The 26,142-nt window shown below is 37.0% G+C and overlaps 3 protein-coding genes across 5 annotated transcripts; 2 read left to right on the top strand and 1 right to left on the bottom strand.

Moving 5' to 3' along the window:
- Positions 1–678: 678 nt before the first annotated feature.
- Positions 679–6,108, top strand: LOC147869688 (mechanosensitive ion channel protein 2, chloroplastic-like). 2 transcript variants are annotated; one of them, XM_087331970.1, is made up of 13 exons: positions 679–817; positions 1,464–1,506; positions 1,684–1,843; positions 2,262–2,385; positions 2,469–2,566; positions 2,638–2,751; positions 2,841–2,901; positions 3,081–3,230; positions 3,623–3,733; positions 3,915–4,082; positions 4,163–4,276; positions 4,387–4,443; positions 4,668–6,108. In XM_087331970.1, the coding sequence occupies exons 1-13, from the start codon at positions 767–769 to the stop codon at positions 5,769–5,771; spliced, it is 2,355 nt and encodes a 784-aa protein (XP_087188096.1). In that variant the 5' UTR covers positions 679–766; the 3' UTR covers positions 5,772–6,108. The 2 variants fall into 2 exon arrangements, with proteins under 2 accessions (XP_087188096.1, XP_087188091.1); XM_087331965.1 differs by having other exon boundaries at positions 1,464–1,544; positions 1,686–1,843.
- Positions 6,109–7,316: 1,208 nt separating this feature from the next.
- LOC147869687 (protein CURVATURE THYLAKOID 1C, chloroplastic-like) lies at positions 7,317–9,386 on the top strand. The gene is made up of 6 exons (XM_087331960.1): positions 7,317–7,676; positions 8,271–8,350; positions 8,460–8,546; positions 8,849–8,911; positions 9,003–9,040; positions 9,156–9,386. The coding sequence occupies exons 1-6, from the start codon at positions 7,514–7,516 to the stop codon at positions 9,214–9,216; spliced, it is 492 nt and encodes a 163-aa protein (XP_087188086.1). The 5' UTR covers positions 7,317–7,513; the 3' UTR covers positions 9,217–9,386.
- A 9,167-nt stretch (positions 9,387–18,553) lies between these two features.
- LOC147869686 (sm-like protein LSM1A) lies at positions 18,554–24,729 on the bottom strand. 2 transcript variants are annotated; one of them, XM_087331954.1, is made up of 5 exons: positions 24,209–24,729; positions 21,407–21,475; positions 21,200–21,315; positions 19,663–19,766; positions 18,554–19,082 (listed from the first exon to the last, which is right to left on the bottom strand). In XM_087331954.1, exons 1-5 carry the CDS (start codon positions 24,258–24,260, stop codon positions 19,037–19,039), a joined length of 387 nt encoding a protein of 128 aa, XP_087188080.1. In that variant the 5' UTR covers positions 24,261–24,729; the 3' UTR covers positions 18,554–19,036. The 2 variants fall into 2 exon arrangements, with proteins under 2 accessions (XP_087188080.1, XP_087188082.1); XM_087331956.1 differs by having other exon boundaries at positions 19,663–19,725.
- Positions 24,730–26,142: the final 1,413 nt, after the last annotated feature.

Here is a 26,142-nt window from a genome sequence, read left to right as displayed (position 1 = left end):
AGTGGTGACTAACGAAACGAAAATATATAACAGTAACGACGACTTAAGAAAAACACACGTTCCCGAAGAAGAAGAAGAAGACAACAAAGCAGACAGTCAGAAAGAAAAAATCCATATCCATTCCCTTCCGTCACGCGTGGCTAGGGTTTCCTTCAGACGCCGCGATCCGACTGCGCGTTCTTCTTCTTCTTCTTCTTCTCCTCCTCCTCCTCGCAGACCGATTAAGCGGGCGCGATTCTGAAGGGAAAAACGCAGCAGAAGGATTCTATGAAAGAACGTAGACCAAAGAAAGAATCTGAAAAGTAGAAAGCATCGAATCTGAAATCAGAAAGGAAAGCAGGAAGCATCGCAAAAGAAAAAACAGGAAGTCTCATAAAGAAGCAGAAAGAAAGGCATTTGGCCAGGTATTCTATGACAGCCGAGTTCCTGTCGTTCTACAATTTCCTTTGAAGAACCAATCTCCTTCGAAAAATTGTTTCTTATTTATCCCGAGTATGTTTCTCTTTATTGACTGCAGTCTCTGTGTAGGATTTGTCACAAACAATGGGGATCGCTTCGTAAAAAATCATGGAAGAAAAAATTGTTTCTTTTCCATCCTGAGTACGTTCCTTTTTATTTTGATCAGAAACAATGGCATAATTGGTGAAGGATTGTAAATCCTGAAACGTGTAGAGTGTACAAATTGGCGTAACAGCAGAAGGAGCTAGAAATTCATATCATTGTATCCGAAAATAAAAGATGTACCGGAAGCCAAAGTGATATCACTATGTGCTCCTTACAGCTGCATCGTATTGTTCATGATGCATCCTTGCACCAGGTATGCAGTTTGAAGATTTAACTTTAATATGAAATTTAAGTTGTTTTGGATGGTTCATCTTTTTTCTTGACATGAAATGGCAGTATTGTAATGCATTGCTCAGTGTTATGATGTCAGCATGGATTTTGAATTATTTTTCTCTTCCGATATAATGGTGTTGTTGGTAATGCATTTTTCAAGGTTAGGATATCAACATAAATTTCTAGCTGCAAAATGCATGTCGCAGTGCACTTTTTAAGGTTGTATTGGGCTGATGACATTTTGCTTTGATCATAGCATGGAACGAATAGCTGTCTACTGATTTCCTGGTTGTAATGCACTGTTTGAGCACGTCATGAAATTCTGAATCCTTTTGAAAGTTCTATGCTTCTTCAAATGAAATGCTTTTGCTGTAATCAAGGCTATTCTTTTCTGACTACCTTTCCTAGGACCATACCATAGAATTGCTAGCTTCGCTGTTATGTTGATGCTGTAATGCACTGATCAAGATGATGCTTGGCTGATATATATTTATTGGATCACATCATGAACTAGCTATTTTCTCAGTAATTTCTGTGCTCTTATGTTTCAATCTGATGCTTGGCTGATACATATTTCTAGGATTATTTGAGGAAGCTGCTAAATAATGTTCTCCTTATTCTACTAGATACACTTTCAGCCACAATGCTGTGTGCAGGGATATCAAACTCGGCTTGCTGCAATTCACCCTAAAAAATCTCGCACTATGGTACATATGACTTCAGTTTGAATTGCAATAATATTCCTGCTGAACAAAGACCAAGAAAATTTAATGTGATTATATGCAATGGGCATTTTGTGGTCAAGTTTATTTCAGCTACTGAATATCATATGCTATTTCCAATTTCAGTACATGAAACAGTTTGGGCGGTGTATTCCAGTCTTGAAATCCAAACAAAGAACTCAAATTAAGGGTGGTTTCAACTTTGTCTATGCGTCAGCTACTCCGTTCCCATCCAAGGAGGTTGTAAACGCTGTGAAAACATTCACAGCAAGCTCTATTGCCAGGCATGTACCAAAAATATATTTATTGCGGCATAGTAGTTCTATGGAGAGTATTCGTAGCCTTTTGAAAGGGAGTTTGGATTCTTTGAGGAATTTTATCCTTTAATTTATATTATTATTTATTCATATCATTTTCTTTTGAGTAACTCATGAATTTCCAGACTTTATCTGCTCATCTGTTTAGTGATGACCGAGTTCTTATTACAAAATAATTTTTTTTAATACTGTCAAAAACCTCAGGATTTTTTGTAAGGCAACATTTTGTGCTATGTGCATGTCCCTTCTGTTGAAAGTTGGGCAGTACAACAGCCTCTTGGATTTAAAATGACATAATAAAATTATTTTACTTAGAAATAAATAATTATTGGCTTCTAGTTTATGATGTAAATAATGGAGATGGCTTATTATTTGGATTATGTAGTGTGCTCAAGGTTATTCATGAGAGTCAATTATTACAACAATGTGCTCCACCAATTGGGCTTATGGCATTTGCAACATGGGGTCTTGGACCCATACTACGGTTCATACACCGAACTGTACTGCATGTATGCATATTATTTGAAATTCTCTTCTTAAATTTATTGTAATTAGATTTAATTTAACGGGCAAGGAGCCGTATGTCGAATAGAAAGAGGACCGGAGTTGGAAGGAGAGTCAATTGAATCATATCATGAGAATGTATGTGCGACCTGTGCTCCTATGGATAGGAGTAATATTAATCTGCAGGTAAGGGCGGGGCATTGAGTTTGATCATTATGTTTATAGCCACTATGACATTACACTTTGCGTTTATTCAGGGCCTTTGATCCTGTTGTGTTATCAACTGAGACAAGTCAGGCAATCAAACAACGTTTTTTAAACTTTGTGCGGTCCTTATCCACAGTATTGGCTTTTGCATACTGCACGAACAGGTAAGACAAACTTACTGATGTAATAGGTTTTATATTAGTCTAATGAATCACAATTGGATCATCTTAGTACTTTTTCTTTTGAATCTCAGTGCGATTCAGCAGATGCACAAAATAATGTTGGATCGACAAGATGCCCAAGATTCTCGCAGTGTGAGTGATATGGGCATCTGGTTATTGATATTGTGCTGTCAATTAGGATTTTAGAAATATTTTCTCCTTGTATTTTTACAAACAAAAAGTGACGAGGCATATATTCACTCTTATAAATTGGATTCATCTTTTTCTCCCTCTCATGAAAGCAAAGCTTAATGAAACCATTACTTTTGCAGCTTGGTGCTCAGTTTGTTGGAAATGCTGTTTATACAGCTGTATGGATAGCTGCAATATGTTTGTTCATGGAGTTGCTGGGTTTCTCTACACAAAAAATGCTCACAGCAGGTGGTCTTGGTACAGTGCTACTTACACTTGCAGGCAGAGAGGTAAGAAACTTTACGACAAGCAGAGTTTTGAAGTTTGATGCACAACATAATCAAACTTGTCAACGAACTTAAAATTCATAATTGTTATTTGTAAAAACTTCAAAATACCTGCATTTTTCTTTATTTCACCAAATGCGACTTTTCATTTTGTCTCTAAACCAACTCTTGAGAGAGGAATTACATGTGCTATTTGAGCAATTATATGGGCAATTCATACCCTTTTTCTCTCTTTTGGTGGTTGACAAAAGCAGTTTGGAGAAATGACAAAAATCAGGAGCAATTGTTGACATAAAAAAATGCAGGAATATTTCGTAGTTTTTAGTATCTTTCTAACTTACTTCATAATATCATATTTTGTATTTTAACAAGTATGAACAATACGTCATTTACAGATCTTCACAAACTTCCTCTCAAGTATAATGATCCATGCAACACGCCCTTTTGTTCTTAATGAGTGGATTCAGACAAAAATTGATGGTTATGAAGTGTCTGGTACAGTTGAAGTATGTTCCTTTCTGTTCCTATTTTTCCTCATCAGAAGTTGGTAAACTAACTTAACTTACATGCAACCATATTCAGATAATTGAACTGTTTTCTTCTAAGATTTTCCCGTCAAAAGCATGATAGTAGGAAAGCTTTCTCATGCCATTCTTTTAGTTTGGTTAATGGTTTTTTGTATTTTAGCATGTTGGGTGGTGGTCACCAACAATAGTACGAGGAGATGATAGAGAAGCAGTTCATATTCCGAATCATAAGTTTACTGTGAGTGTTGTTCGAAATTTAACTCAAAAGTCACACTGGCGTATCAAGACATATTTCGGGATAAGCCATCTAGATGTTAGCAAGATTTCTGTAAGAAAGTTCTTCCCATTTTTATGTATGTTTTTTGGCTTTTTGCTGTTTATGCTTGTCTCACTGTTTCTTTTATGTAGAATATCGTGGCTGATATGAGAAAGGTTTTAGCCAAGCATCCTCAAGTTGAACAAAGAAGGCTGCACAGAAGAGTATTTTTTGAAAGTGTTGCTCCTGAAAATCAGGCTCTTATGGTGATGGTCCTTGCCATATACTTTGTTAATTTTAGGATAACTCAATAGAATTAGTTTTTAGATAGATAATCATAGTCCATGCCTTTGAATCATGTGATTCATTCATGCAGGTTCTAGTTTCATGTTTTGTGAAGACTCCTCATTTTGAAGAATACTTGCGAGTGAAGGTTAGTTGTCATACAGCAGTACATTATATGCTAATGTGAAAATCCAGAGAAAACTTTAAAATATCCAAGCATTTCTTTACTTACCCAAGTGCCCCTGAAATTTCTTTATTTTCTGAAATACCTTTGTTCAACCCCTTAAAGAGAGAAAACGGCAATGAGATGACCTTTAGAGTTTTTCCCTGAAGTGAATGAGTCATGACATCTTTTTGTGCCTTTTCATATAGGAAGTGATTCTATTGGACTTGATGAAAGTTATAAGTCATCATCATGCCCGGTTAGCTACCCCGATTCGATCAATGCAACGTGTACTTGATGATATAGAACCTAGGGGTACTCCATTCCGAGATACAAATCGCTCTGCAGAATCCCAAGGAAAGCCATATCTATTGATTGAGGCAACTGCTGTTGCAAATGCATACCGTGATGCTGACCAAATTACAAATTCTAAGAATGGAGCATCACAAGCAAGAGATGAAATGATTAATAGTAGCGATGGAGCTTCGGGGAATGAACAGACTTCTGGAGAGAATACAAATCCAAAGAAAGAAGTAAAAGGCGTGACAGTGAGCAATGATGAAAGTCATAAGAACAATAATTCTTCTGATGCTTCGGATTCTAAAGTTGTGAGCAAGCAAAAGTCCCAACTCGAAGGACTCGATTCCATGGGTCTTAATTCTAAAGATATAACATTACTGGGAGCTGCATTTGAGAAACCCCCAGTCAAAATTCCAGAAGATCCAGTAGATTCACAAGTGCATAGTGGTGGTGGTGATAAGGTCAAGCCTTTGGATGTAGGGTCAATGAAATCTGAGAAAAGCTCAAGCAAGACGTTAGAGCAGATTTCACAGCCTGTAGGAGGAACAAAGCCTCAGAAGCCTCATGCTAGAGTAATAGAATCCCCAATGGAGCAAAAATTGGAAAGAATAAGTAAATCAAATCTTGATCTGGAAGAGGATTCTTGGTCCTTGGGAGAAGAGGAGAGTAACACAAGGGAAGAAATCAATGAAACACACACAAAAGCGGATGTTATTGGTCAGAAGATTGATACAAAGAATGCATCTTCGTCCAAAGGGGACATTGATCGAGGAATAGGTTCTGGGATGACTAAGTCACAACTTGAAGAGAACCTTGTCTTGGGTGTGGCATTGAATGGTCCAAAACAAACACTTCCTATTGATAATGAAATTAGCTCAACGAGCGAACAAAAAGAGCTAGTAGGATCTGGCAATGGGAGCTTGTCCAGTGTGGTTAAGGATGGATTGCATGTAATTAAGGATGGAAGGTCTGCGTCTCAATCTTCTAATATTGGTCCTTCAGAATCTAGATGAACCAAACATGCGAATTCTGGTAACAAAACATGTCCCTTTGGTGGTTGTGTACATAGAGGCCATCAGTGAGGAAACACATTTTTTTAATGGTGTCATAATGATGTGCCACTAGATTTTATTATAATGGGCAAAAATGGATTGAAGATATTATACAAAGGAGAACCTGCCCATTCTTTACAAGTTTGGTCTATCTTGCCGAACTAATGTTATCAATACTGACATGTCAGCACTGTTTCTAGAGTCATGTTTAAAAACATGGAACTTCTAATGTATATCTCACCTGTAGTGTTTATATTCTTCCTCTTTTAAAAGTAATAAAGAAGACTGTAATTAATATTATAGTGATGATGTCAATTGAACACATTGCATGTATATTTCAATTGTGGATGGTCACAATTGGGTTAATGCTGTAAGTGCTGTGTTGATGTCTCTGTCAATGTGCTAACTTTTCAGCCTTCTATAAAACCAAGGAATTCCATAATACTTGATGTTATGGTAAGACAACACAAGTATTATGAAAAACACTAGTCTTTTTGAGTTGATAAAATTTTGCTAATTTACCTTGCATTTTCACACCCCTAATTATCAGTCTTAGGAACACATTTGCATCGAATAAAAACATGTGGAACTTGGAGTGGACTGTATTGTTCCGTGTGTATATACTCAAGTCTTCTGAAGTGTGCATGGTTGCGTTGACAGTCATAATGGATTATTGATAGATGGGCCATCATATTTTTGTATGATGGTCAAGTGAGAAGCTCAGAGGAGGTTCAATGTGGCTGAAATTCTGGAAATAATAGTAGTATCAGACCAACCTTTATGATAGGTGCATTGAAAGATTTCTAGCACAAATCAACCATAGATGTCAAAATGCATAATGCAGTGATGGATTGGTGATTTGGGGCTTGTGGATAGGCCTTTGAAGGTGCTCATGATTATATGGGTTTGGAAGGTAAATAGATCCCTTGGAAGAAAAGCATACTCGAAGGGATTGGATTAGGATGAAGTGTTCAATCCCTATAGATTGCTGTGTAAGTTGGTTTTCAACGTGAGCAAATAAATACCCTATTTGTAGCATCATATGATCCTAAACGTTTTGTGATCCACATTAGTCAAATTCCCATCCACAAACGAGGAGTTCGGCTGAACCTCTCAAATCTTTCTCGCTGCCTTCATGTGAACATTGTGGAACCAAAAAGCTTGGAGAGAGAACTAACTTTGGGATGGCCAAACACTTTATTTTCTTTCCTCAAAGTACGCCGAAATTTTTCCCTATTTCCTCAAATTCCCCTGGTTGGAGCACAAGAGATCAACTATATGGGTAATAAATCCCCTTTTGTCTCATTTATATGTTGTGATTTGAGAGACCAACATCCCACGTTTCCTCTCTTGTGGGGGATGATGAGTAAGGGCACTCAAGGCCAAATAACGAAAATGTGGGGGCATTTTGGGATATAAAGGAATATGAAAGTAGGGAGGGTATTCCAGTCAATTTCCTTATACATACATACATATATATAACAACTACAGATCCATGCTGAAAAAAGTGAAGTGGATAGGCTAATGGAGCACGGATAGATTTTAGTCCTTCAAGCAACCAATCATTCGTGTATTTTAGATAAGCCAAGCAAAGACAGACATCAAGCGTTACAGAGCTAACTCATACTCATATCGGTGAAGAAGGAAGAAGAATTAGGTTTTTTCTTAGGGGAGGCAGGGTTCTTTTCTGAACAAAAAATCTAATGGCTTCGTCCTCTGTTTCGAATTTAATTTTGGCTGGTACACCCACAAGTTCGAATCCTGCTTACAAGCACACTTTTGGGGCTGTTTCCTACTTCAAGAGGAATAATGCTTCTTTTGGCAACTTTTCCTTCTCCCCTGTTTCTTTGAGATCTCCTCCTCAAGGTATATAAATGAATTGAATTGAATTGAATTTGAATGCGATATTGTTATACATTCTATTGGAAGACGCCATATCTTTGAGGATCATAATGGGTTTTGTTTTTTCGACATTATGTGAATATGATTATAGAAAATGTCATAGAAATACATAACATCATGGGAAGCATTATTGGTTATAAATGAGCATAAAACAATTAGATCCAATACATAACATCATGAACATCATAATAGTTTTTATGTGAGCGTGTTAGATTTATCATAAGCAATTAGATCCAACAGATAACGTCATTAGGATTATCATAGTTTTGTATGTGAACATGGGTAAAAACACAGATCTATCATAGCACATACATCCGATATGTAGCATCGTAATTATAGATTCTTAACATGAAATCTAATGCATAACATCACAAGTATGAGACTTTTAATATAAAATCTCACATATTACATCATGTTGTGAATTTCTTAACTTTAAACCCAATGCGTAACACCATGACCAATGAGATTCTGAAAATGAAATCCAAGACTAGATTTATTGTAAAACAAATACACGACATAACATCCTTAGTATGAGGTTTTTTGATATTTGTATAAAAGGCCATGGTCAGAGTCGTAGAATCATCACCATGGCTTCTGGAGACACCTCGGGAGATATCGTCAAGTCTGTCCAGGAAGCGGTGGGTACACTGCACACACGTATGTGTGTGAGACATGTGTGTCTAAGAAATAATAAATAGAGATTCAACTCATCCTTTGTGATGATTGATTACAATGTTTGTCATACAGTGGGAAAAAACTGACGATAAGCTTGCAATTGTGGGCCTTGGCTTTGCGGGAGTAATCATTCTGTGGGCCTCTATTGGACTGATCGCCGTAAGTTTACACAAATTTGATCTACTAACTGCCGAAGGGTTTTTTCTAGTCAATGATCAGATATTTTACATAGTTCTTGCTATGCGCATACACATAAACATACATTAATGGGAGGCAAAAAGATAGGCCCATTAATTTTTGGTCAGCTATTTAATCTGGACTCTGTCATAGTCTATATAGCTGTAGGTTAATTACCTCCATTAATGTATGCTTATGCCCATGCTTGTGTTAGTTCCAAAGAGGATTATTTTCTTTTGTACTTAAGACTACATTATTTACGTTGTTTGTCACATGAGATGTAGGCAATCGATAAATTGCCCCTGCTTCCAAACGCCTTTGAGTTTGTTGGCATTGTTTTCAGTGGAGTAAGTAGGATCTCATTCATTATTTCAGGTTGTTGGTTTCTATCTAAAATACTGTATATTTCTTAACACTGAATATTTCTGATGCATACAGTGGTTCATATATCGATACCTACTCTTCAAGCCAGATAGGTCTGTTCCCCTTGGTTTTTTGGATTATGTTTTGTCCTTCTGATTATGTTTTGGATTATGTTTTGTCCTTCTGATTCTTAACTACTGGTGGTGGTTTTTGCATATAACTTTGTAGAGCGGAATTGGCAAAGAATATTGAGAATGCCTTGGCAAAAATAACTGGGAATGAGAGTTAGATGAATTAATCACAGGGGTAATTTGTTGCCGAACAATGAACTGCTTTTGTAACTCTCGGTCTTGTATATTTGGACATACTCTATGTAACATTTCTCAGATTGAGAAAAATTAACCCGAGCAATACAATCAAACTCATGAGATCTCATAAAGTTATGGTTGCTTGCTTTTACTTTGTGTCAAGAAGTGACCCAACCACACATACATACCCCAATCGTTAATGTAACTTTCACATAGACGACTGATGCCCAATCATTGTTTTTCTTGGAATGTTTTTCGGCATTTTGGCATAATTTCAAAGCTCTCATTTGAATATTTTCTGTTACGCATTTGCCAACAGCGAGGTTTGTGTATCACTCCCACATATAAAGAAGACGACTGATCAAACTGATAAAATCCAATTAAGGGAGAAGGTGTTGCAACTCCTTATGTTTTGGTTGTAAACTGCAGTCTGACAGCCCTATGGCTCGTTGGACTTTCAGCTACCTTGAAGTTCCTATAACCCCAAAGCACCTACCGAAAATTGATGCAACTCTTTTGTGGCTCATCACTAATGCATCTGATTTACCCCTCTTATTAGAAATGGATTCTGTGTTTGGTGTGCCATGCCGATGATGCTTAAGGCATGGGCATTAGTTTTATATTTGCCAATACCAATTACCAAGTGGACATCAATGAAATTCTTTGTTGCCTAATCAGTAACATTTGTCTTCTCAATACTTCTTAGCAAATACATACAAATACAATCCATAGCAAACCAATACTTCCTTATCAAGTTAACCTATTCATAAAATGTTAATAGAATCAGCATTATCATCATATGAGGATGTGTATGAGTTCAATCCCCAAAATTCCGTCCCCATTCATCCTACCTTTATTCTCATTATTGGTTTCAAGGGTCAAGAAGGAGCTTTTGAAGAAGTACAATGACAAGAATGAGATATTTAAGGAAACTTTCGTTTTGTTTTCTATGCATGGGTAACTCAGGAATGAAATATAAGCCTTAAACTTGTTCACACTAACGTGTTGGAAACAAGATTTTAGGTTGGGGTGGCTTGATGGTAAGCATTTAGGGTCTTTTGACAATTATATGATTAGATTGTTCATAGCGCCTCCTTGACTTCTAACACAACGTTCAAGAAAGCAAAATCCATTGTTGAGAGTCTAAGAGCATTCCTAAGGGCAAGTTACAAATGACCAGTCGAATTGTTTGTGAGGAAAACCACACATTTTTGTCATACATCAATATGGAAAGAAGTCTCAACAATTTTTGAAAGATCATCCAACGAATAATAGAAAGAGATGCATATAGATAGATTTGAAATAAAAGATTTTTCATATTTTTTTCTCTAGTGAAGGAACATATGACAATGTAGTATAATAATGATCGATATCTCTGTTTCTTTCTTTCTTTTTTTCCAAAATCAAACATTATATTTAACACATCATTGTGGGCCTCAACCAAGTCAATGTTTCGTCACATTATTGAATCTCAAAACATTCATTGTCTTTGTCATGTATAATTGATGTTAAGAGTTCAAGGAAGTTTTGTAGAGGTACTATATCGTAACTGGTCCGGAAAATTTCAGCAAAACTAATTCCATTATAAATGTGCAGAAAAGAAGGTTGGTTTATGATAAAAGTACACATTGAAAACACTATTTTCAAGACAAAATATCATCTAAGCAATGCTTAAACAACAAAGATTTTCAATTAGTCAAAAGACCCAACTTAAGTATAGGTAAGAAACACATTTTAAGGAAAGATACCATGCACATTCTGTCCTTTATGAATTGATATGAACTCTAAAACCAATCATTGTTTACAAAAAAGTGTAGTAAAGGCTAGTTTTATGAGTGAGCTCACATGCATTTGATAGAATTTCTCATAGAAAGCATTTTTGTCAATCACAAATATATTATGAGGACCTAAAGTAAACATGATTGATCGTTCCTTAGAGGAGTTCCAACACCGAGTCTCATTTGAGAAATAAGATTGGAAAGCACATCTAGTAAAGAGAGCATGTTAAGAAGTTGTTTTGTACAGATGCCACTAGTAACATAATGTCAATGTAGTATATAAAAGTCATTTAGGATTTGATTGAGAGTTAATGAAGCAACGTCACAAAGGAGAAATTACTTAGAGACAAATAATTAGGGCATTCGATCATTACTAGTAGATCAAGAGGCTAGTAGATTAACTTTTTAATACTTGAAGTCTGGAGATCCCAAAACAAGACTCGGAGCAACAACATACTTGGGAGTATGGAGATCTCAAAACAATAGTGGGAGCCCCAGGGGAAACTGTAATGATAAAGCGATGTAGAGCTCTACTTTTCACTAGATTCACGAAGAGATGGCCAATGCAAATTGTGAGGTAATGAAGCAAGACATCATATATATGCAAGGGTCAATGGGGAAAGCAAATAATATAGTGAATAGAGATCTTATGCAAGTGTGTGAAGAAAGTGAGGAAAGAAAGTAGGAGATCATATGGAGCAGAGTCACGATCACGGGGCGATCGCGAATTTCGACCACCGACATTTTCTTCGATATGCATTTCGAAAGGAACGACGCCCGTCTCATTATGTTATAATTATGGAAGTTTGAGCGTGGGATGATGGGTCTGATCAAGTGTGTTTTTCATTCATCAAAAGAGGAGCCACAAAGTGAGAAAAATGCGAAAATTTGTTCTAATAATATTGTGGTTTTCTCTCATCATCAATTAGGAGGGAGGGAGCCCATGCATGGCAAATGTCATCGTGTGTTTCTTTTCATGAGTGGATTAAATATGAGCTTCGGGTCAAAGTATGTATATAGTAGTAGACAGTAGACAGTAGACAGTAGTAGACTGTAGTGGGTGGGACAAGAGTTCCTGTGCATTTATTTTCCTGACTACTTAACTGGATATGGGCACTCAAGATGAGTGGTATTTTGTGAGGGTAAAAAAAGGAAATGTGGTCATCATCATGGCCATGGCCATGGCTATGGCGACAGTTAGTTAGTTAGTTAGATAGTTAGTTAGTTAGTTCGTGCAGGCGGGGGCGGGGATGGAGCGGGTGAGAGGAAGCATGGCGGGTCGACGGCAGACAGGGCAGGTGGGATGGGAAGGCAGCCACAGATCGATACAGACGGCATGGAAGCGGTGCAGGCAGAGCGGCAGGATCCGCCCTTTCTCCTCGCCTTGGATCTCGCACAGGCACACGGCGCAGCAAAAGTCAGGATCGCCGCCGGTTCCTCTGCCATTACTGCCTGCGAAGAAGGTAGGAAGCGTATCAATGGCGGCCCTGTCAAGACCCCTGCATAGTATGGCGTTAGGGCATGCGTAGTACCCTCCCTCCCTTGTGAGTGGGCCAGGGTTAGGGTTCGACTCCAAATCTAGCTGCCCCCCCCTGCTGCTCAGGCCATCATTCATGCTGCTTTCATTTTCATCCTCCCTCCTCCTCCTCCTCCTCCTCCTCTCCGCCTCGTTCATCAGCGTCTCCATCCTCATCCTCCTGAGGATTGGATTCGTGGTAAAACCTCCTTCTTGCCTCTGCGCACTAGGGTTAGGGCTCGTCCACCATTGCCATCTCTCGTTGAGGCGGAGAAGCGAAAGGAAGGTGAGGGCCAAGCACAGGGTTATTATGGCGCAGATCATGAGCTTAGTTCCGGTGAATTCAGGAGAGGACGCGTCGTGCAAGGCAGTATTAGCAGGGGGAGGAGGAAGGGGGGGTGGAACAAGGGAAGACATGTTTAGGGTTAGGGTTAGGGTTAGGGTTTACGGTTTAGGGTTAGGGATCGTTTTAAAACAATGAAAGCAGCGCAAAAGGTGAGCGCCTCATTAAATTATATATGAGAAGAAAAGTTATGGGGATGCCCGAAGCTTCTTTTTTTTTTTTTTGCGTTTTGCGTTTTTGCGTTTCCTATTCTTTGGCATGTTTGTGTTTTCAACACATTGCGCTCCTCTAAACCCATTAGAGATATATATGTGTGTGTGTGCTTCCTCCTCTCCCTTTTACATAGAATTAACATAAAAATGGGCAGGATTACTTCGTTGCCACTCTCTCATGAGAAGCAATTTATTGACTCCCAATTCTAGTTAAAAAACTGCATTCTGTAAATATACATACATACATACATACATATATATATATATATGATTGTGGAAATAAGGATGTAGAAGTAGGAATTGCGGACGTATTGTATGGTACAAACTGCACATACATATTTCCATCTTTATGGTTAAGTCTAGTGTAAGATATGTACCAATGCATGATATTATTTATTGGTGGGATATCCACAAACAAGTCTAAAACATGTCAAGATTAGGAGTACACCACACAATGAAAGCCTCACTATGTGTTGGTTCTAACATGTTGTAAGTCTTTGACTTCCTTCACGCAAGGAAAGCCTCAATGTGTGTTGGTTCTAACATCTTCAATCTTGACTTCCTTCACAAATGGCACCATTCTATTCTTCCTTGATGACACAACATTTTCATATATGTATTCGTTGTTAAAACCTTTTCTTCGTGTTCTATACTAGCACATGGCAACTTCGTTTCTTTCTCTCTATAAAAGCGCCTAACTTTAACCTTTATACTTTGATGGAAGTTATGAATTATTTTATAAATGAATTGATTCTTGTTCATATATAATGATTTATTCCTTGATTAACAATTAGTTTTTAAACTAGTCTCACAACTTGTATGATGCTTTTGTACTTGTATAAGTATTACTTGTCATAAGCGAAGTATAGAGTCCAACAAACACATGTGTGTGCACACACACAATATGAATATATAGGTATACAACTTTTAACCTTGGCTATATCCACTGGTAGCCTAGTGGCTTTGATCACACTTTTCGTCAAACATATGAATTGTTCCATTGGTTGTTAAAGACATTGGTATATCAATAAATTAATTATAATTAGGCTAAAATATGATTGACCTGATTTTTGTTACATTGTGGTTTTCATACATAGATTATGAAAATTCAATCTAATTGTTGATTGAAACAATCATTTGTAGCTATGGATAACACAATAAACATGCAATACATAGTTGAATGTTGTTGAATAATCAAATGGATTCACAATCTATAAATAGTTTTAAGAAGATAATCTGTAAGTTCCAAATGATATACATTCACAACATAATTTGTTAACAAATCAAACTACTATAGACAATTAGAATCAACATTCAAAAAGCTTTATTTAAATCATATACCTAAGTATAAGAAAACGAGATTCAAGCTAGCATAGGCCCATTTTAAGAATTCTTGATAAAATTCAAACCTTCCAAATATCTTACTGGTGTTATGAACTTACAGTGAAGATAGTCAGGCTCGAGGAATTTGTTGATGTTGATTTGCTTCCATCCAAACGAGTTGAAATGAGAGGATTGGTAATTATGGTTTTTAATTAAACTTAAAATATTGATTTTTCACCTATTCCAGATTTCCTTATAGCATGTACCAAAAGCACAACAATGTTCTCTAGTTTAGAATCAAGCATATGGATTCAAGCTTATGGTTTTTCGTGATTCATTCTGTAGAGTGGAGTTCACGATAAAGTTGTGAAAGAGTGGCTTAGTCATGTAATTGTTTTTTATTAGAATGAATCACTTTTTAGGAGAAAAGAGGTTTGTGTGAATTATCTCAATTTGAACTATACTTTTGCATGTACATTGTTAGAATGATCGGTGAGGAATGCTCCTTGAGCACCAACTTGAGGAAAACCCGAATTCTAGACCTTGACCTTGTTATACATGGGTTCATCTTCTTTATATGGTTGTCTAAGGCTACAAGACATGTTTGACTTAGACACATGATTGTATTTGTGGTCAAGCTTATAAATGTGAGAACATGGAGATAACCTTTCCTAGATTAGCCTATTCTTTAGCATGTTTTTACTTTACTTTGTTTCATTCCGTTGTTTCTAGTGATGTAAATTGTTATGAAGAGGCTTGGGAAAACAAAACCTTAACCTTTATTGGTATGTTTTGGAACTATGTGAGAAATTTAAACTTTTGTATAGGGCTCTCATTTGCAAGGAATGTAGTCACATTATAGAAATGTCACTATAATATATAAATTGTTCGAATAGAGAGAAAGGAAATGCGTAAATTATGTTGATGGCAAGATTAGAAAAAACCCATGGTAATGAAGTTGAGTACAAGCTATGTACCATTTCTCTCATAGTAGTAATCAGCATTACGATTTGAGTGGAAAAAAAAAGAACAAAAAAATACTTCCGATGGGCTATTGCTCATTTCCTAAAGGCCAATGATATTTGAGAACTACTCTTACAAACTACAAAACATTAGTGACTAATCTCCTCATTGACACTACCACCACAACTTCATCAAAGGTAATTGTGGGTTGGATTCATTAAGTCCACCTTCAAGCACCCATCTTTTCTCGACACTTTTAAGTACTCGTACGTCGGAGCTCTCGCTTCTCGTAACACCAACCGGCCCTCCATCCGGAATGAGCGGAGGCAATAAGCAGTCGCGGACGTGGTACGGCATCCATGGGAACCTCGAGTATTCTCCTCGTGTCTCGAGTATAGGGAATCTAGAGGTGGGGGGAACTTTCTCCTATGGGACCCCGTGAAGAAGGTCCAATTTTTGTCGGGTGATGGTACACTATCATTGTCCGACTCTTCGTCATCCGAGACCCAATTATCACTATCCATCTCATTCACATCTACCCAATCACCCTCGAGCTCGTTATAAATCCCGTTGATCCGACCATTTGGGCCATTGTCCTTGCTCGAGTTTCTCCGAAGGGCATGATGTGGCGATCGAGCACTCTTCTGATCAGTTCCCAGCTTTGTAATAGAGGGGCCATCGAGGCAATTGGGATCGAGAGATACCAAAGGTTCACACGGCACAATGCCTTGGATGTCATTGAGCTTATGAGACCCATATGCATTGGTGAGATGATGAATTCCAGAAGAATAACTATACTTGGTGGTGGTGTTGGTGCATTCATCATTGATTGATGATGATGATGATGGGTGTCCACCCTCCACTTGGTGCATCCTCCATGCAATGGACATGATGTGGCACTTGGAATACATGAGCTCATAGATAGCAAGACAAATTATGTCTTTCCAAGCCATGCTGGGTTTGGCAATGCATCTAATCAGATCAATATTTGCCATCTCCTCCTAGTGCTAGAAGTGATTTATAACTGAAGCTATTATATATTGATTATGAGAAGATGTTTGATTCTATGGAATTACACAGTAATTGGAAGAAGAAGAAGAAAAAGGCGATGATAAGGAGGAGGAATTGAGGAGTGGTATTCCAGTAATGGTGAGGAAAGGCAAGTTTTGTTTAGGGTTTTCATAACCATTCATCACAAAAAGAGGCCAAAAAAGTAAGGTTTTTGACAGCTATAGAGGCCCCAGAGCTTTCATGGTGCTCTGTTCAAGAGAGATGAGGGCTCACAACTCAAAGTCTATACACATTCACACATACACACTCACTCATTCACTCACACTCATATATATATTCATGAAGTTTTGCCACAACTTGCAATCCCCAAGTGTAGGTCCAAGTTGGCCTTTCAAAAGTTATACCTTTGATCCCACACCTTTGCCCCCCCACCTGATATTTTCAGGCTTCCGTAGATATGAAGTGGATCGATTGGGTATGTCCGAATATTATGACAGGTGAAATTTTTGTCTCATGGGAAATCAAACATTGTTCAGACAAGCCCGTTCACATTATGGAGAGCGACAGAACGATGTGACTAATGTGTTCTTATGTTTTATTAACTTTGGGCAGCCACTTTTTTTGCACCTAGTGGGTTACATATTGGATCTCCATGTAGATTAAGAAAAAAAAGAAGCGAGATGACTAATGTTGTACGCATTGAGGATCTAAGAGAAAGAAAAAGAGCTCGAAGAAAGAGAACACATTATCTTGTTTCGTACCGATGTGTATGGAATGTTATGGTTGAAGAAGACACCCATTTCATATTTTGTTTTAGATATTCACTTGGCATCTTTGGTAAATGAAAAGCAAAAAAGTTTATGGATATTGGTGAACATTTATTCAGCTCTTATAAGCCCCTCTTTGAAGTGGATACAAATTGGCAAGTTGCAACATTAAATCGACACTAAGAAGGTGGAACTACATTCAAAGTTATCGACCAACATTTGCATTAGAATATGCAGGTAAAAATTTACAATATTTACTTACATACAGAACAAGTAATTTCACATATACACACATCCACGGCTTTAAGGTGGCATCTATAAAAATTAATAGTTGTGGACAACCCTCTTAATGTCTGTTATTTACCTTACTCATACCATCATACATTGTATATATGCTTTGGGTAGATGGCACTAGTCAAGAATATAGCTACGAATTTACATAAGAAATTTATATAGGAGTGAATTTAGAACATGGTTGTAATAGTGAACTGAATGTAAATGGTAGGTGTTGTTTTGCACCTTATGCCTCTTTGTCTTTCCTACTCCATCACAACCATGTACATATTTCTTTCAATGAACATATCATGATCAATATTACTTTGAATGACCAAAGTAGATGGAACTCTATCAAGTTACACGTCTCTATAAGTTCTTTGGTAATGATGATTAGTCAAATTTCCTATAGGACTAGACAAGATGAAGTTGTAGCAAAGTGATCAACCAACACAAGATACTTAAGAAGCCATTTGTATGAACAATGTCATCATGCACAATAAGGACATCTCTGTGTTTTTGTCCCATCTTTCAAAAATATCATTCGACATTTTAGTTAACAAAGAAAGTCTAGATTCTTAATGCTATCTAGATGAAATTGATTGAGATACACAATATGGAAAAGTTGGAGATAGCCTCTCATTTTCCAAAAGAACCAAGATCACACATTCAAGGGAGCAGCACTTACATATTAATCCTACCAAATACTAGTGAAGCACAATAAATCAAGACAAAAAATAACTAGCATTCAATTCTAACATGCCATCATTGATGAGTTTTTACCACCTTTATGTGGTCTTTATATAATTATCAAACCTAGGATTTTTATCTCCTTAATCTTACATTCCATGAATGATACAAGAAATATGAATGGGCAAAACCCTGAAGTGTGAGTAAATCATCATCACATCAACATGTACTATTCTATGAATAGCTCAATTTATACACTAAACAACATAATATATAAGGCATGAACTAATCAATTAATGTAAAACAGCAAGCATACGTAGATCCATTCAGTATAGAGTCCAAAACTTTTTAAGATAATTAGTTGAATCTACATTAAAGCTAAATCCATTCAGGATAGGAGTTAAAAAGTACGAAAACATAAAAATTTCCCAAATGCACAAAATGCTAAAGGAAACATAACATTTGAAAGAATAATACAATATGTTTCCAAACGAAAAATCATGTTATCAAATGGGGAGACTTTCTATAAGTTAAAAATGAGATAAACTCATCATTGTAAGGGCATCTGAAAACTCGGAAAGCCTTATCCGCAAAAAAAGTGGGATTGCTCCGTATAAACATCACTTTGATCTACAAAGATACCCTTCACTACTGACATTATAAATAAAGTGAAAACAAACGCTAATGCACACTAATAATTTTGATTTGCAACACGCAAATGTGGATCGCACTCAGGCATAAGATCCCTATCCAAGATTAGATGAGCCATATGGCTCATATCTCTATATATTTGCCTGAGGGAATTTAATTAATTACCACAGACAAAAATGAGCCTCCTTGATCTCTTGCTCGGTTAGGTGTGTACATATATATGTCACATGAGCCAGTGAGAATCAATCCAAATCAAGAAACTCCATTCGTTTTCTCATTGAACCTTTGAGCTCGGTTGCTTCTCTCTCCGCCTTTTGAGCCTGTCATTGGTATACTTGAAATTTAGTAGGCATAGATAGACATTATTAGTGACTCCTCAATCCCTCTCTTAGTGGTCGAAACCATAGGATCATAGAGAACCCAAGTTATAAATTTGAGACATTAAATATATACATATGTATCTATTCTGCTGTTTAAAACCCATTATTGATAGGTTACACATGGTTTGTACAGTAATGAAAATGGAGAATTCATGTGGTGGAAAAAGAAGAGTTGGATGAAATAAAATGTTGCTATATAGAGAGTGTTGTCATTATTATATGGCTGGAAAAGAGTAGGAGGAAATATAATGCCCCTAACCAAGCTCTCTCTCATGGTTTAACAGTTAGGAAATTTCGTTAAATCACGAAATGCTTTTTTGTATATTAAAAAATTTCAGTACAACAAGGAAGCAATGTTAATGATAGTTAAGCCTCATAATACATTACGAAAATTTAACAAATGTTCTTAAGCATTTTGTTAAACTTGGTATCTCAAAATGCAATGATATACAAATTCATCATCACAGGGGTAAGTTTAATTTGGTTTTATTTTATAAGCAAGATTCATTCCTAAACAAACCTGCTGTATTTCTCTTGGGCTGACCCTCTGCATGTGAGGTGGTAAGTCATCTTTAATTGCATCCTGCCAAAACAAGTACAGTTAAGAAGGGCCATAGCTGGAAACTTCACATACAAAATAAATCATGCAAATTTTTTCAACATGCCACCCTTAAGTATATATGGCCAGCACTTGGTGCGATAAGTTATTTGGCATCGATTATGCACAATATTTCATCAGCGTGTTTTGTGGCATCTCATTAATCTATGGTATGTTTCTTGATCGATTCTGGATTAATAACTGGCACATATTTTTTAAATAGAGCATAATTAATTATTGCCCAGTTTGATTAATTGATATTGTTTAGTTGATGATCAAATCAGATCTTGCTTCTGCAGTATAGCACATAGCTTAGACATTTGGGTCTCATGTTTTCAAAATCATTTGAGCAAAAAGTGTGAATTTTGACAAATACAAGGGAAATTTACCTAAATAGCCTTATATGTATCAGAATTTCAAAAGGTATGATTCTAAGAATTTCCGAAAATTTCCCACGTACACTCAGTTAAATTCAAGGCTCTTAACCACATAGATGTCAAATTATGTTTCTAATAATCTCAAATAGGAGATGCTCACTTTCTAATTAGAGACCTAATTTGCTAATTTTGCTAGTAACTTGACTAATGAGGACATGTTAACTTTCTGCTTAAAAAATGATTAATGATTAAATCTTGTAATTTGTATCATGGAAACTTATTGCACATAATTCATGTTATTTTATGATACATGTGAGAGATGCTCCAATAGGGTTTTCATGATGTTTTGACCACTTGGACAATTTAAGGTTTTTGGTGCTTGTTTTATGTGTGATATGAATGACAGGCTCATAGATAATTGCATTACGATTAATTACTAATCTCTTTGATTCCATGTTCATAGAATGGCGTTATATGTTCATAGAATGGGATGAGACTCAAAGAGTGAGATGGTCACAACGATCAGAATCTTTAATAGAGGAGCATGCTTGTAATCAACATACATAAACATATCAAGCAAGACATCACTGTCTCTTGACTTGTTGAATAAGAGATATAGATTGAGAGGCATGTGACATAGTAGCAAAACTAATCTATTAAATATTGGAAAAAGACCTCACATCAATAATTATGTGCTTAATGTTAATTTCCAGGTGATTAAGAGCCTGAGCTTTGACCAAGCCAATGTGGGTAATTTCAGAAAATAAGCATGTCTAATTATGTGCTTAATGTTAATTTCCAGGTGATTACGAGCCTCCACTTTGACCAAGGCTATGTGGGTAATTTCAGAAAATAAGTAAGTATAATTATGTGCTTAATGTTAATTTCCAGGTGATCCCGAGCCTCAACTTTGACCGAGTCTATGTGGGTAATTTCAGAAAATACCTTCTGAAATTCCAAATAGAATGTTTAAATGTTAATTTTTTCTAATATAAAATGTATGAAATTGCCTCAAAGACCTTGGAACTCGTGACAATTTGACCCCAAAATAATCAATAAGAATAGATGAAGGACAGGCATACCAGTTCACCAATAAGCACTACATTCTCCCCGCGGATAATATAAAGTCCCAAAGGCAGATCACAGAATAAGTCTCCTACTATTATTCTCTCAAGGGCACCTTCAAGGACCACATTTGCTGGAAAAAGGAAAAACAGAAAAATTGCCAGTAAACACCTCAGAAATTACTACAGATACAATCACTGGAGTAAGAATAGAACTGGTAATACCAAATTGGTCAAATGATCGAAGAATGCCAATCAATTTCCGTCCATCCCGTAAAATTACAAGAAGCTTTTCTGTAAAAGGCATAATGAATGAGAAGATTTAACATATTTTTTACATATTCATCTGAAGAATCTAAAACTTAAAAGCAAGAAAGCATAAAAATTATGGTTGGTAAACACTAATGATCGTATTGGGATGTGTGAATAAGGCATACACATATGAGCTCAACCTTTTGGATGTTCTCTTTAGTATGACACTCCAGTCATCTACCCAACATGTCATCATAGCTTTCACGAATCACACAAAATGCTGAACATGTAAAAACCTCTACTAACGTAAGTCTCTTTTATTTTTCCAGTAAAAATCGTTACTTGCAGAGGGAGAGAGGCAACAAGAACTAGACACCTTTGTCCAATACTCTGTACAGACATTAATCTAGTATTCCAAAATGGATTGTGCAATTGCAGTTTCCTAACCCATTATTTAACATAATAATTATAATTATTGTCTAAGATGATTAATTCCTTCATGTGGATGGTCATACTTCTTGTTGGCACATGGACTCAGTGTATAGATCATGACCCTACTGTTGTAGGTGCACTTTGGGGCTAGCATAATCCCCCGAGTCTCGTTCAATCTGAAAATCATGCTTATATTTTCTTCTCAATGCTAAAACTAAATCCTGGAAATGTCACTGGGGGATAGTTTAATGGTTGGCTTGTGAGGAGGATACCCATAAGTGCAGCTTGTTCCAAGGTCTTTCAATATCCCATCATCTCTTGTATACCCAGCAACAATACTTTCTTCAAGATAAATAGAGGAAAATTTGGTTCCTTCGTTGCAATGGAGGCTTTATTGAGTCAATGGCTCATTACTTCACACTACTCATCACTCACTTCAATGTCTTGTATACAATGTTTCATTCATATCCATGGGGCAGATAGCCAAAGCTTCCGTAGATATCCTTAGAAATATGAAAATGAACTTATCTAGAATATAATCCCTTCTTTTCTCAACAGCACTATGAAAGAAAACCGTTAAAACAGTGTCCACATATTCCGAGGTGCTGTCTCCCTCCAACCATTAACCATTATTTTCCAGCCAGCCAGTGCTAAGTGAGGTTTTCATTTTTCCTGGTTTTCTGATTTCCAAATATCATTTTTACTCCAATCATTACCCATTATATTTCAGCCAGCCAGTGCTAGATGAGGTTTTCATTTTCCCCTGGTTTTCCACCTATCTAATTGTCAGGTGCAGGTGCATGACTCCTTCAAACCATTGACAACTATATGTCAGCCAACCAGTGCTAGGTGAGATTTTCATTTTTCCCTGGTTTTCTGATTTCATCAAGACTTGGGAATCTGATTCTGACAGTTTGCTTCAATGTCTGGACATTGGTTTGGGTTGAATTCAGGGTGTTAAGTCAGGATATGTAACACGAGTGAAGGCTCTCAAATTTGTCAGTGCAAATTTGGACTGATATATATTTTGAATGAGCTCATCCTGAAAGATATAGTATCAATGGGATGGACAGTTGAAACTCTAATGAGAAGTTCAGATATTGAGGTTCAAACACCGTGAAATAGGGATGCATACAAAATAAGCCACAAAATTCCCATTTCCAACAAAATTTTCATGCCCTAGTAATCCAACTCCTGCATTGCGGTATGGGAAACATTGGGAAGGGAGCATATGCAAAGCTAAACAGAGTGACTTTGAGAGAGTGCAGAAGAACTTTTTACAAGGATAGCTGCAGATCAAAACAACCAGCTCACACACGGTGATGCTCTTAGAGATGGGGATCAGAGCAACCTAAATCTAGTGCATCATGATTGCATACACTACATGAATAAGGTGACAGAAATGCAGCATATCAATTACCATTCTACAACCAACCATTGTAAATACTCTCATTCAGATTGGCACAAAACATCCATAAATGGTTTGAGAAATGGGATGCTTATGTGCGCAATCTGCTTCAGATAACTGCAATAAATATGCGTATTATAGACACTGAGCTCCTTCGTGAGCAACCTAAATTCCCTGTGAAAAAAGGGAAAAGAGTAACAACCTACAACTCTACCAATTTCTAATAAAGCCCAACCATGGTGAACGCCAACTTATCACTCTGATATCATCCCAGAAAGATGGGAAACCACAATCATTGGCACATGCAGCAACAACCTAGTCATTGGGAGCAAAATATGGCAACGCCTAGCCAAATGGGGCTGTTACGCAAAGCATGTCAGATCTGATAAGATTGAGGAGGATTGTGTTGCATATGTCAATATAAGGGCACGGTTTCCCTCGATGTAGAAATCTCCAGGAATATCTACCAATCAATAATGGAAACCTCCATTCTATTGGAATTACCTATGCTCCCTTTTTTAGAATAGATTATCAATCGCAAACACACAAGTGGCAGAGATCTGTCTCGTTGATATATCAGAAGAGAATTTTATCATGTGAGATTCATCTTCTTCAAGCTGAATAGAAACGTTTCTGGATTCTGGAGAAGAACAATCTCTCTCTCTCTCTCTCTGGCTGATGGCATAGTGGTCTAAATCGTAGCATCAAAATCATAAAATTAAGAAGATCAATGTTCAACCCTTGCTATGGGCCCACACGCACCTTAAAAAAATCTATCTATATCTGTAAAAAATAGAATGAAAGCGCAGGCCTTTAAAATAACCGTATCAACAGAATTGTGATGCGGTCTCATTTTGAGGACAATGATAAAACTCATCCGCACAATCTCCCTCTCCCTCTGTAAAATACAGAATTTTTATAAGGAAAAAACTTACTGTCAAGGTTTCCTGCCAGAGAAGTTCCAAAGAAAGGATCGAGAGCAGACATCACCTCCCAAATTAACACAGCAACAGATGCGAAAATTTCATTATTCGTTCTTTTCTGTCACAAAAGATTCTCTGCTCACAACTCCTAAAATTTTCAAGTCACTGCTTTAAAAACACTAATTTCCGATTCTATACTCAAAACCCCAAATTTGCAATTCTCAGCTCAAAACCCCAAATTTTGCAATAATTCGCAGTGCAGAAAACCTAAATTCACGAGGCTCCGCATTCTCTGTTTTAGAAACCCTAGTTTCCGATTCTAGGCAGAAACCCTGATTTTTGGGACACTCTGGTCAGAACACCCTAAAGAGTGTCGAACAAATAGAGAAAGAAGCTAGAGCTAAGCCTTCTGCCTGGTCTGCTTCTTCTTCTTCTTTTGATTTCTTTCATGTGGGAGAGATTTTGTCTCTCCTCTGCTGTTTCTGCTGCTTCTTCTTTTGCTTTTTCTTCTATCACACAAAAACATTTGCTACCTGGTGGTGTTTATGAATGAGCACAAAATCGTCTCTTATTGTATGTAATACATACTCTCTTCCTTCTTCCAATTGCTCCTTTCCTTCTCTCTCAACTCTGTGTGTGTGTGTGTGTCTCTTGGGCCCTCTTTCGGTCCCTCTCTCAATCCATCTTTGTGGCCACACGAATCGTGGGGGAAATCATAAAATGTTCCTTCACAGAATGGCCGACGACGTATCCTTGATGGGGTGCCTTTGCCGAATGCATGTTGGCAACATTTGCTTGTGCCAACACGACAAGGTTTTGGGTCCTGGTGGACCACTCTTCTCAAAATCCCATTTTCTTGCAGTGATCTAGTAAGAAATGACAAGAAAATAACTAGAAAATTAGCCAAAGTATGAACATAGAGTCCAAACTCATTCATACATGGGGGGCTTCACCATTTGGTCATCTTAGCAACATGAAGAATCACAAAGTGATTACTGATGGGATCTACACCATGAAGTGTTCTCTCATTATATTGAGGCAAATGGTGATGTTATTCTCATTATGTATTGTGGAGCAAACAATGAGACATTGGGCCAATGTTAGTTGCCTAACACAAAGTTGTAACATGAGTAGGAAATCAGCCACCAAGCATTATAATCCGTCTTCATTAATAATATATATCATTCTCGGTGGTTGATTTCCAACTCATGTTACAGCATCCCATTGGACAACCGACATTGGCCTAGTTTCATTGCTCGTGTCACAACACATAAATGGGGATAATGTCATCCTCGACCTATGTATGTATATATGTATGTATACACACATGTCACAAACACAATAGGACAAATGTCATATTTGATCTCATAAAGTAGAAAATAAACTAGAAGATATCGAGTAGCTAAAGGGTTGAACAAACTTCATTGAAGTACGGTCAAAGAAGGCAAGTGATGGAAACAAGATAATAAGCTAGAATATATTGAGTAGTTAAAGTGTTGAACAAACTTCATTGAAGTACTGTCAAAGAAGGTAAGTGATGGAAACAAGATCGCACCCCATCACACTCCCCTGTAAAAGCAACGATAATTGCCCAAATGTAGGAGACAATGAATAGTACAATACAACAATATCTCATAATCAAAGAGGAAGAGAGAGGCATTATCATTGTTTGTTACTTGTTTTATGTAATATAAAATATGTGAGCACTTCTCTTGTTTTATCACCTTGCCTATCCATTAGAAGTTCAATCTTTAAATGTGGATTGATAATTAGCACATGATTAAACTCGTAAGATAAGTGAAGGAAGATCAGTCTTGAGTGGATGAGTAGGCCCTCTTTTGTTCATATAAATTGAGAAGTTGATGTGCTTGTTAATGCTTAGCAACAGTCGGTGACCACCTTGATAGCCTACCACTACTACCCAAGAGGCAGGACTCCGAAACAAC

Source organism: Azolla caroliniana, unplaced genomic scaffold, assembly GCF_043228905.1.
Source record: "Azolla caroliniana isolate FFs.n. ecotype wild unplaced genomic scaffold, voAzoCaro1.0.p SCAF_1, whole genome shotgun sequence".
In the NCBI taxonomy this organism is placed as follows: domain Eukaryota; kingdom Viridiplantae; phylum Streptophyta; class Polypodiopsida; order Salviniales; family Salviniaceae; genus Azolla; species Azolla caroliniana.
This window is presented reverse-complemented; position numbering and strand designations above follow the sequence as displayed.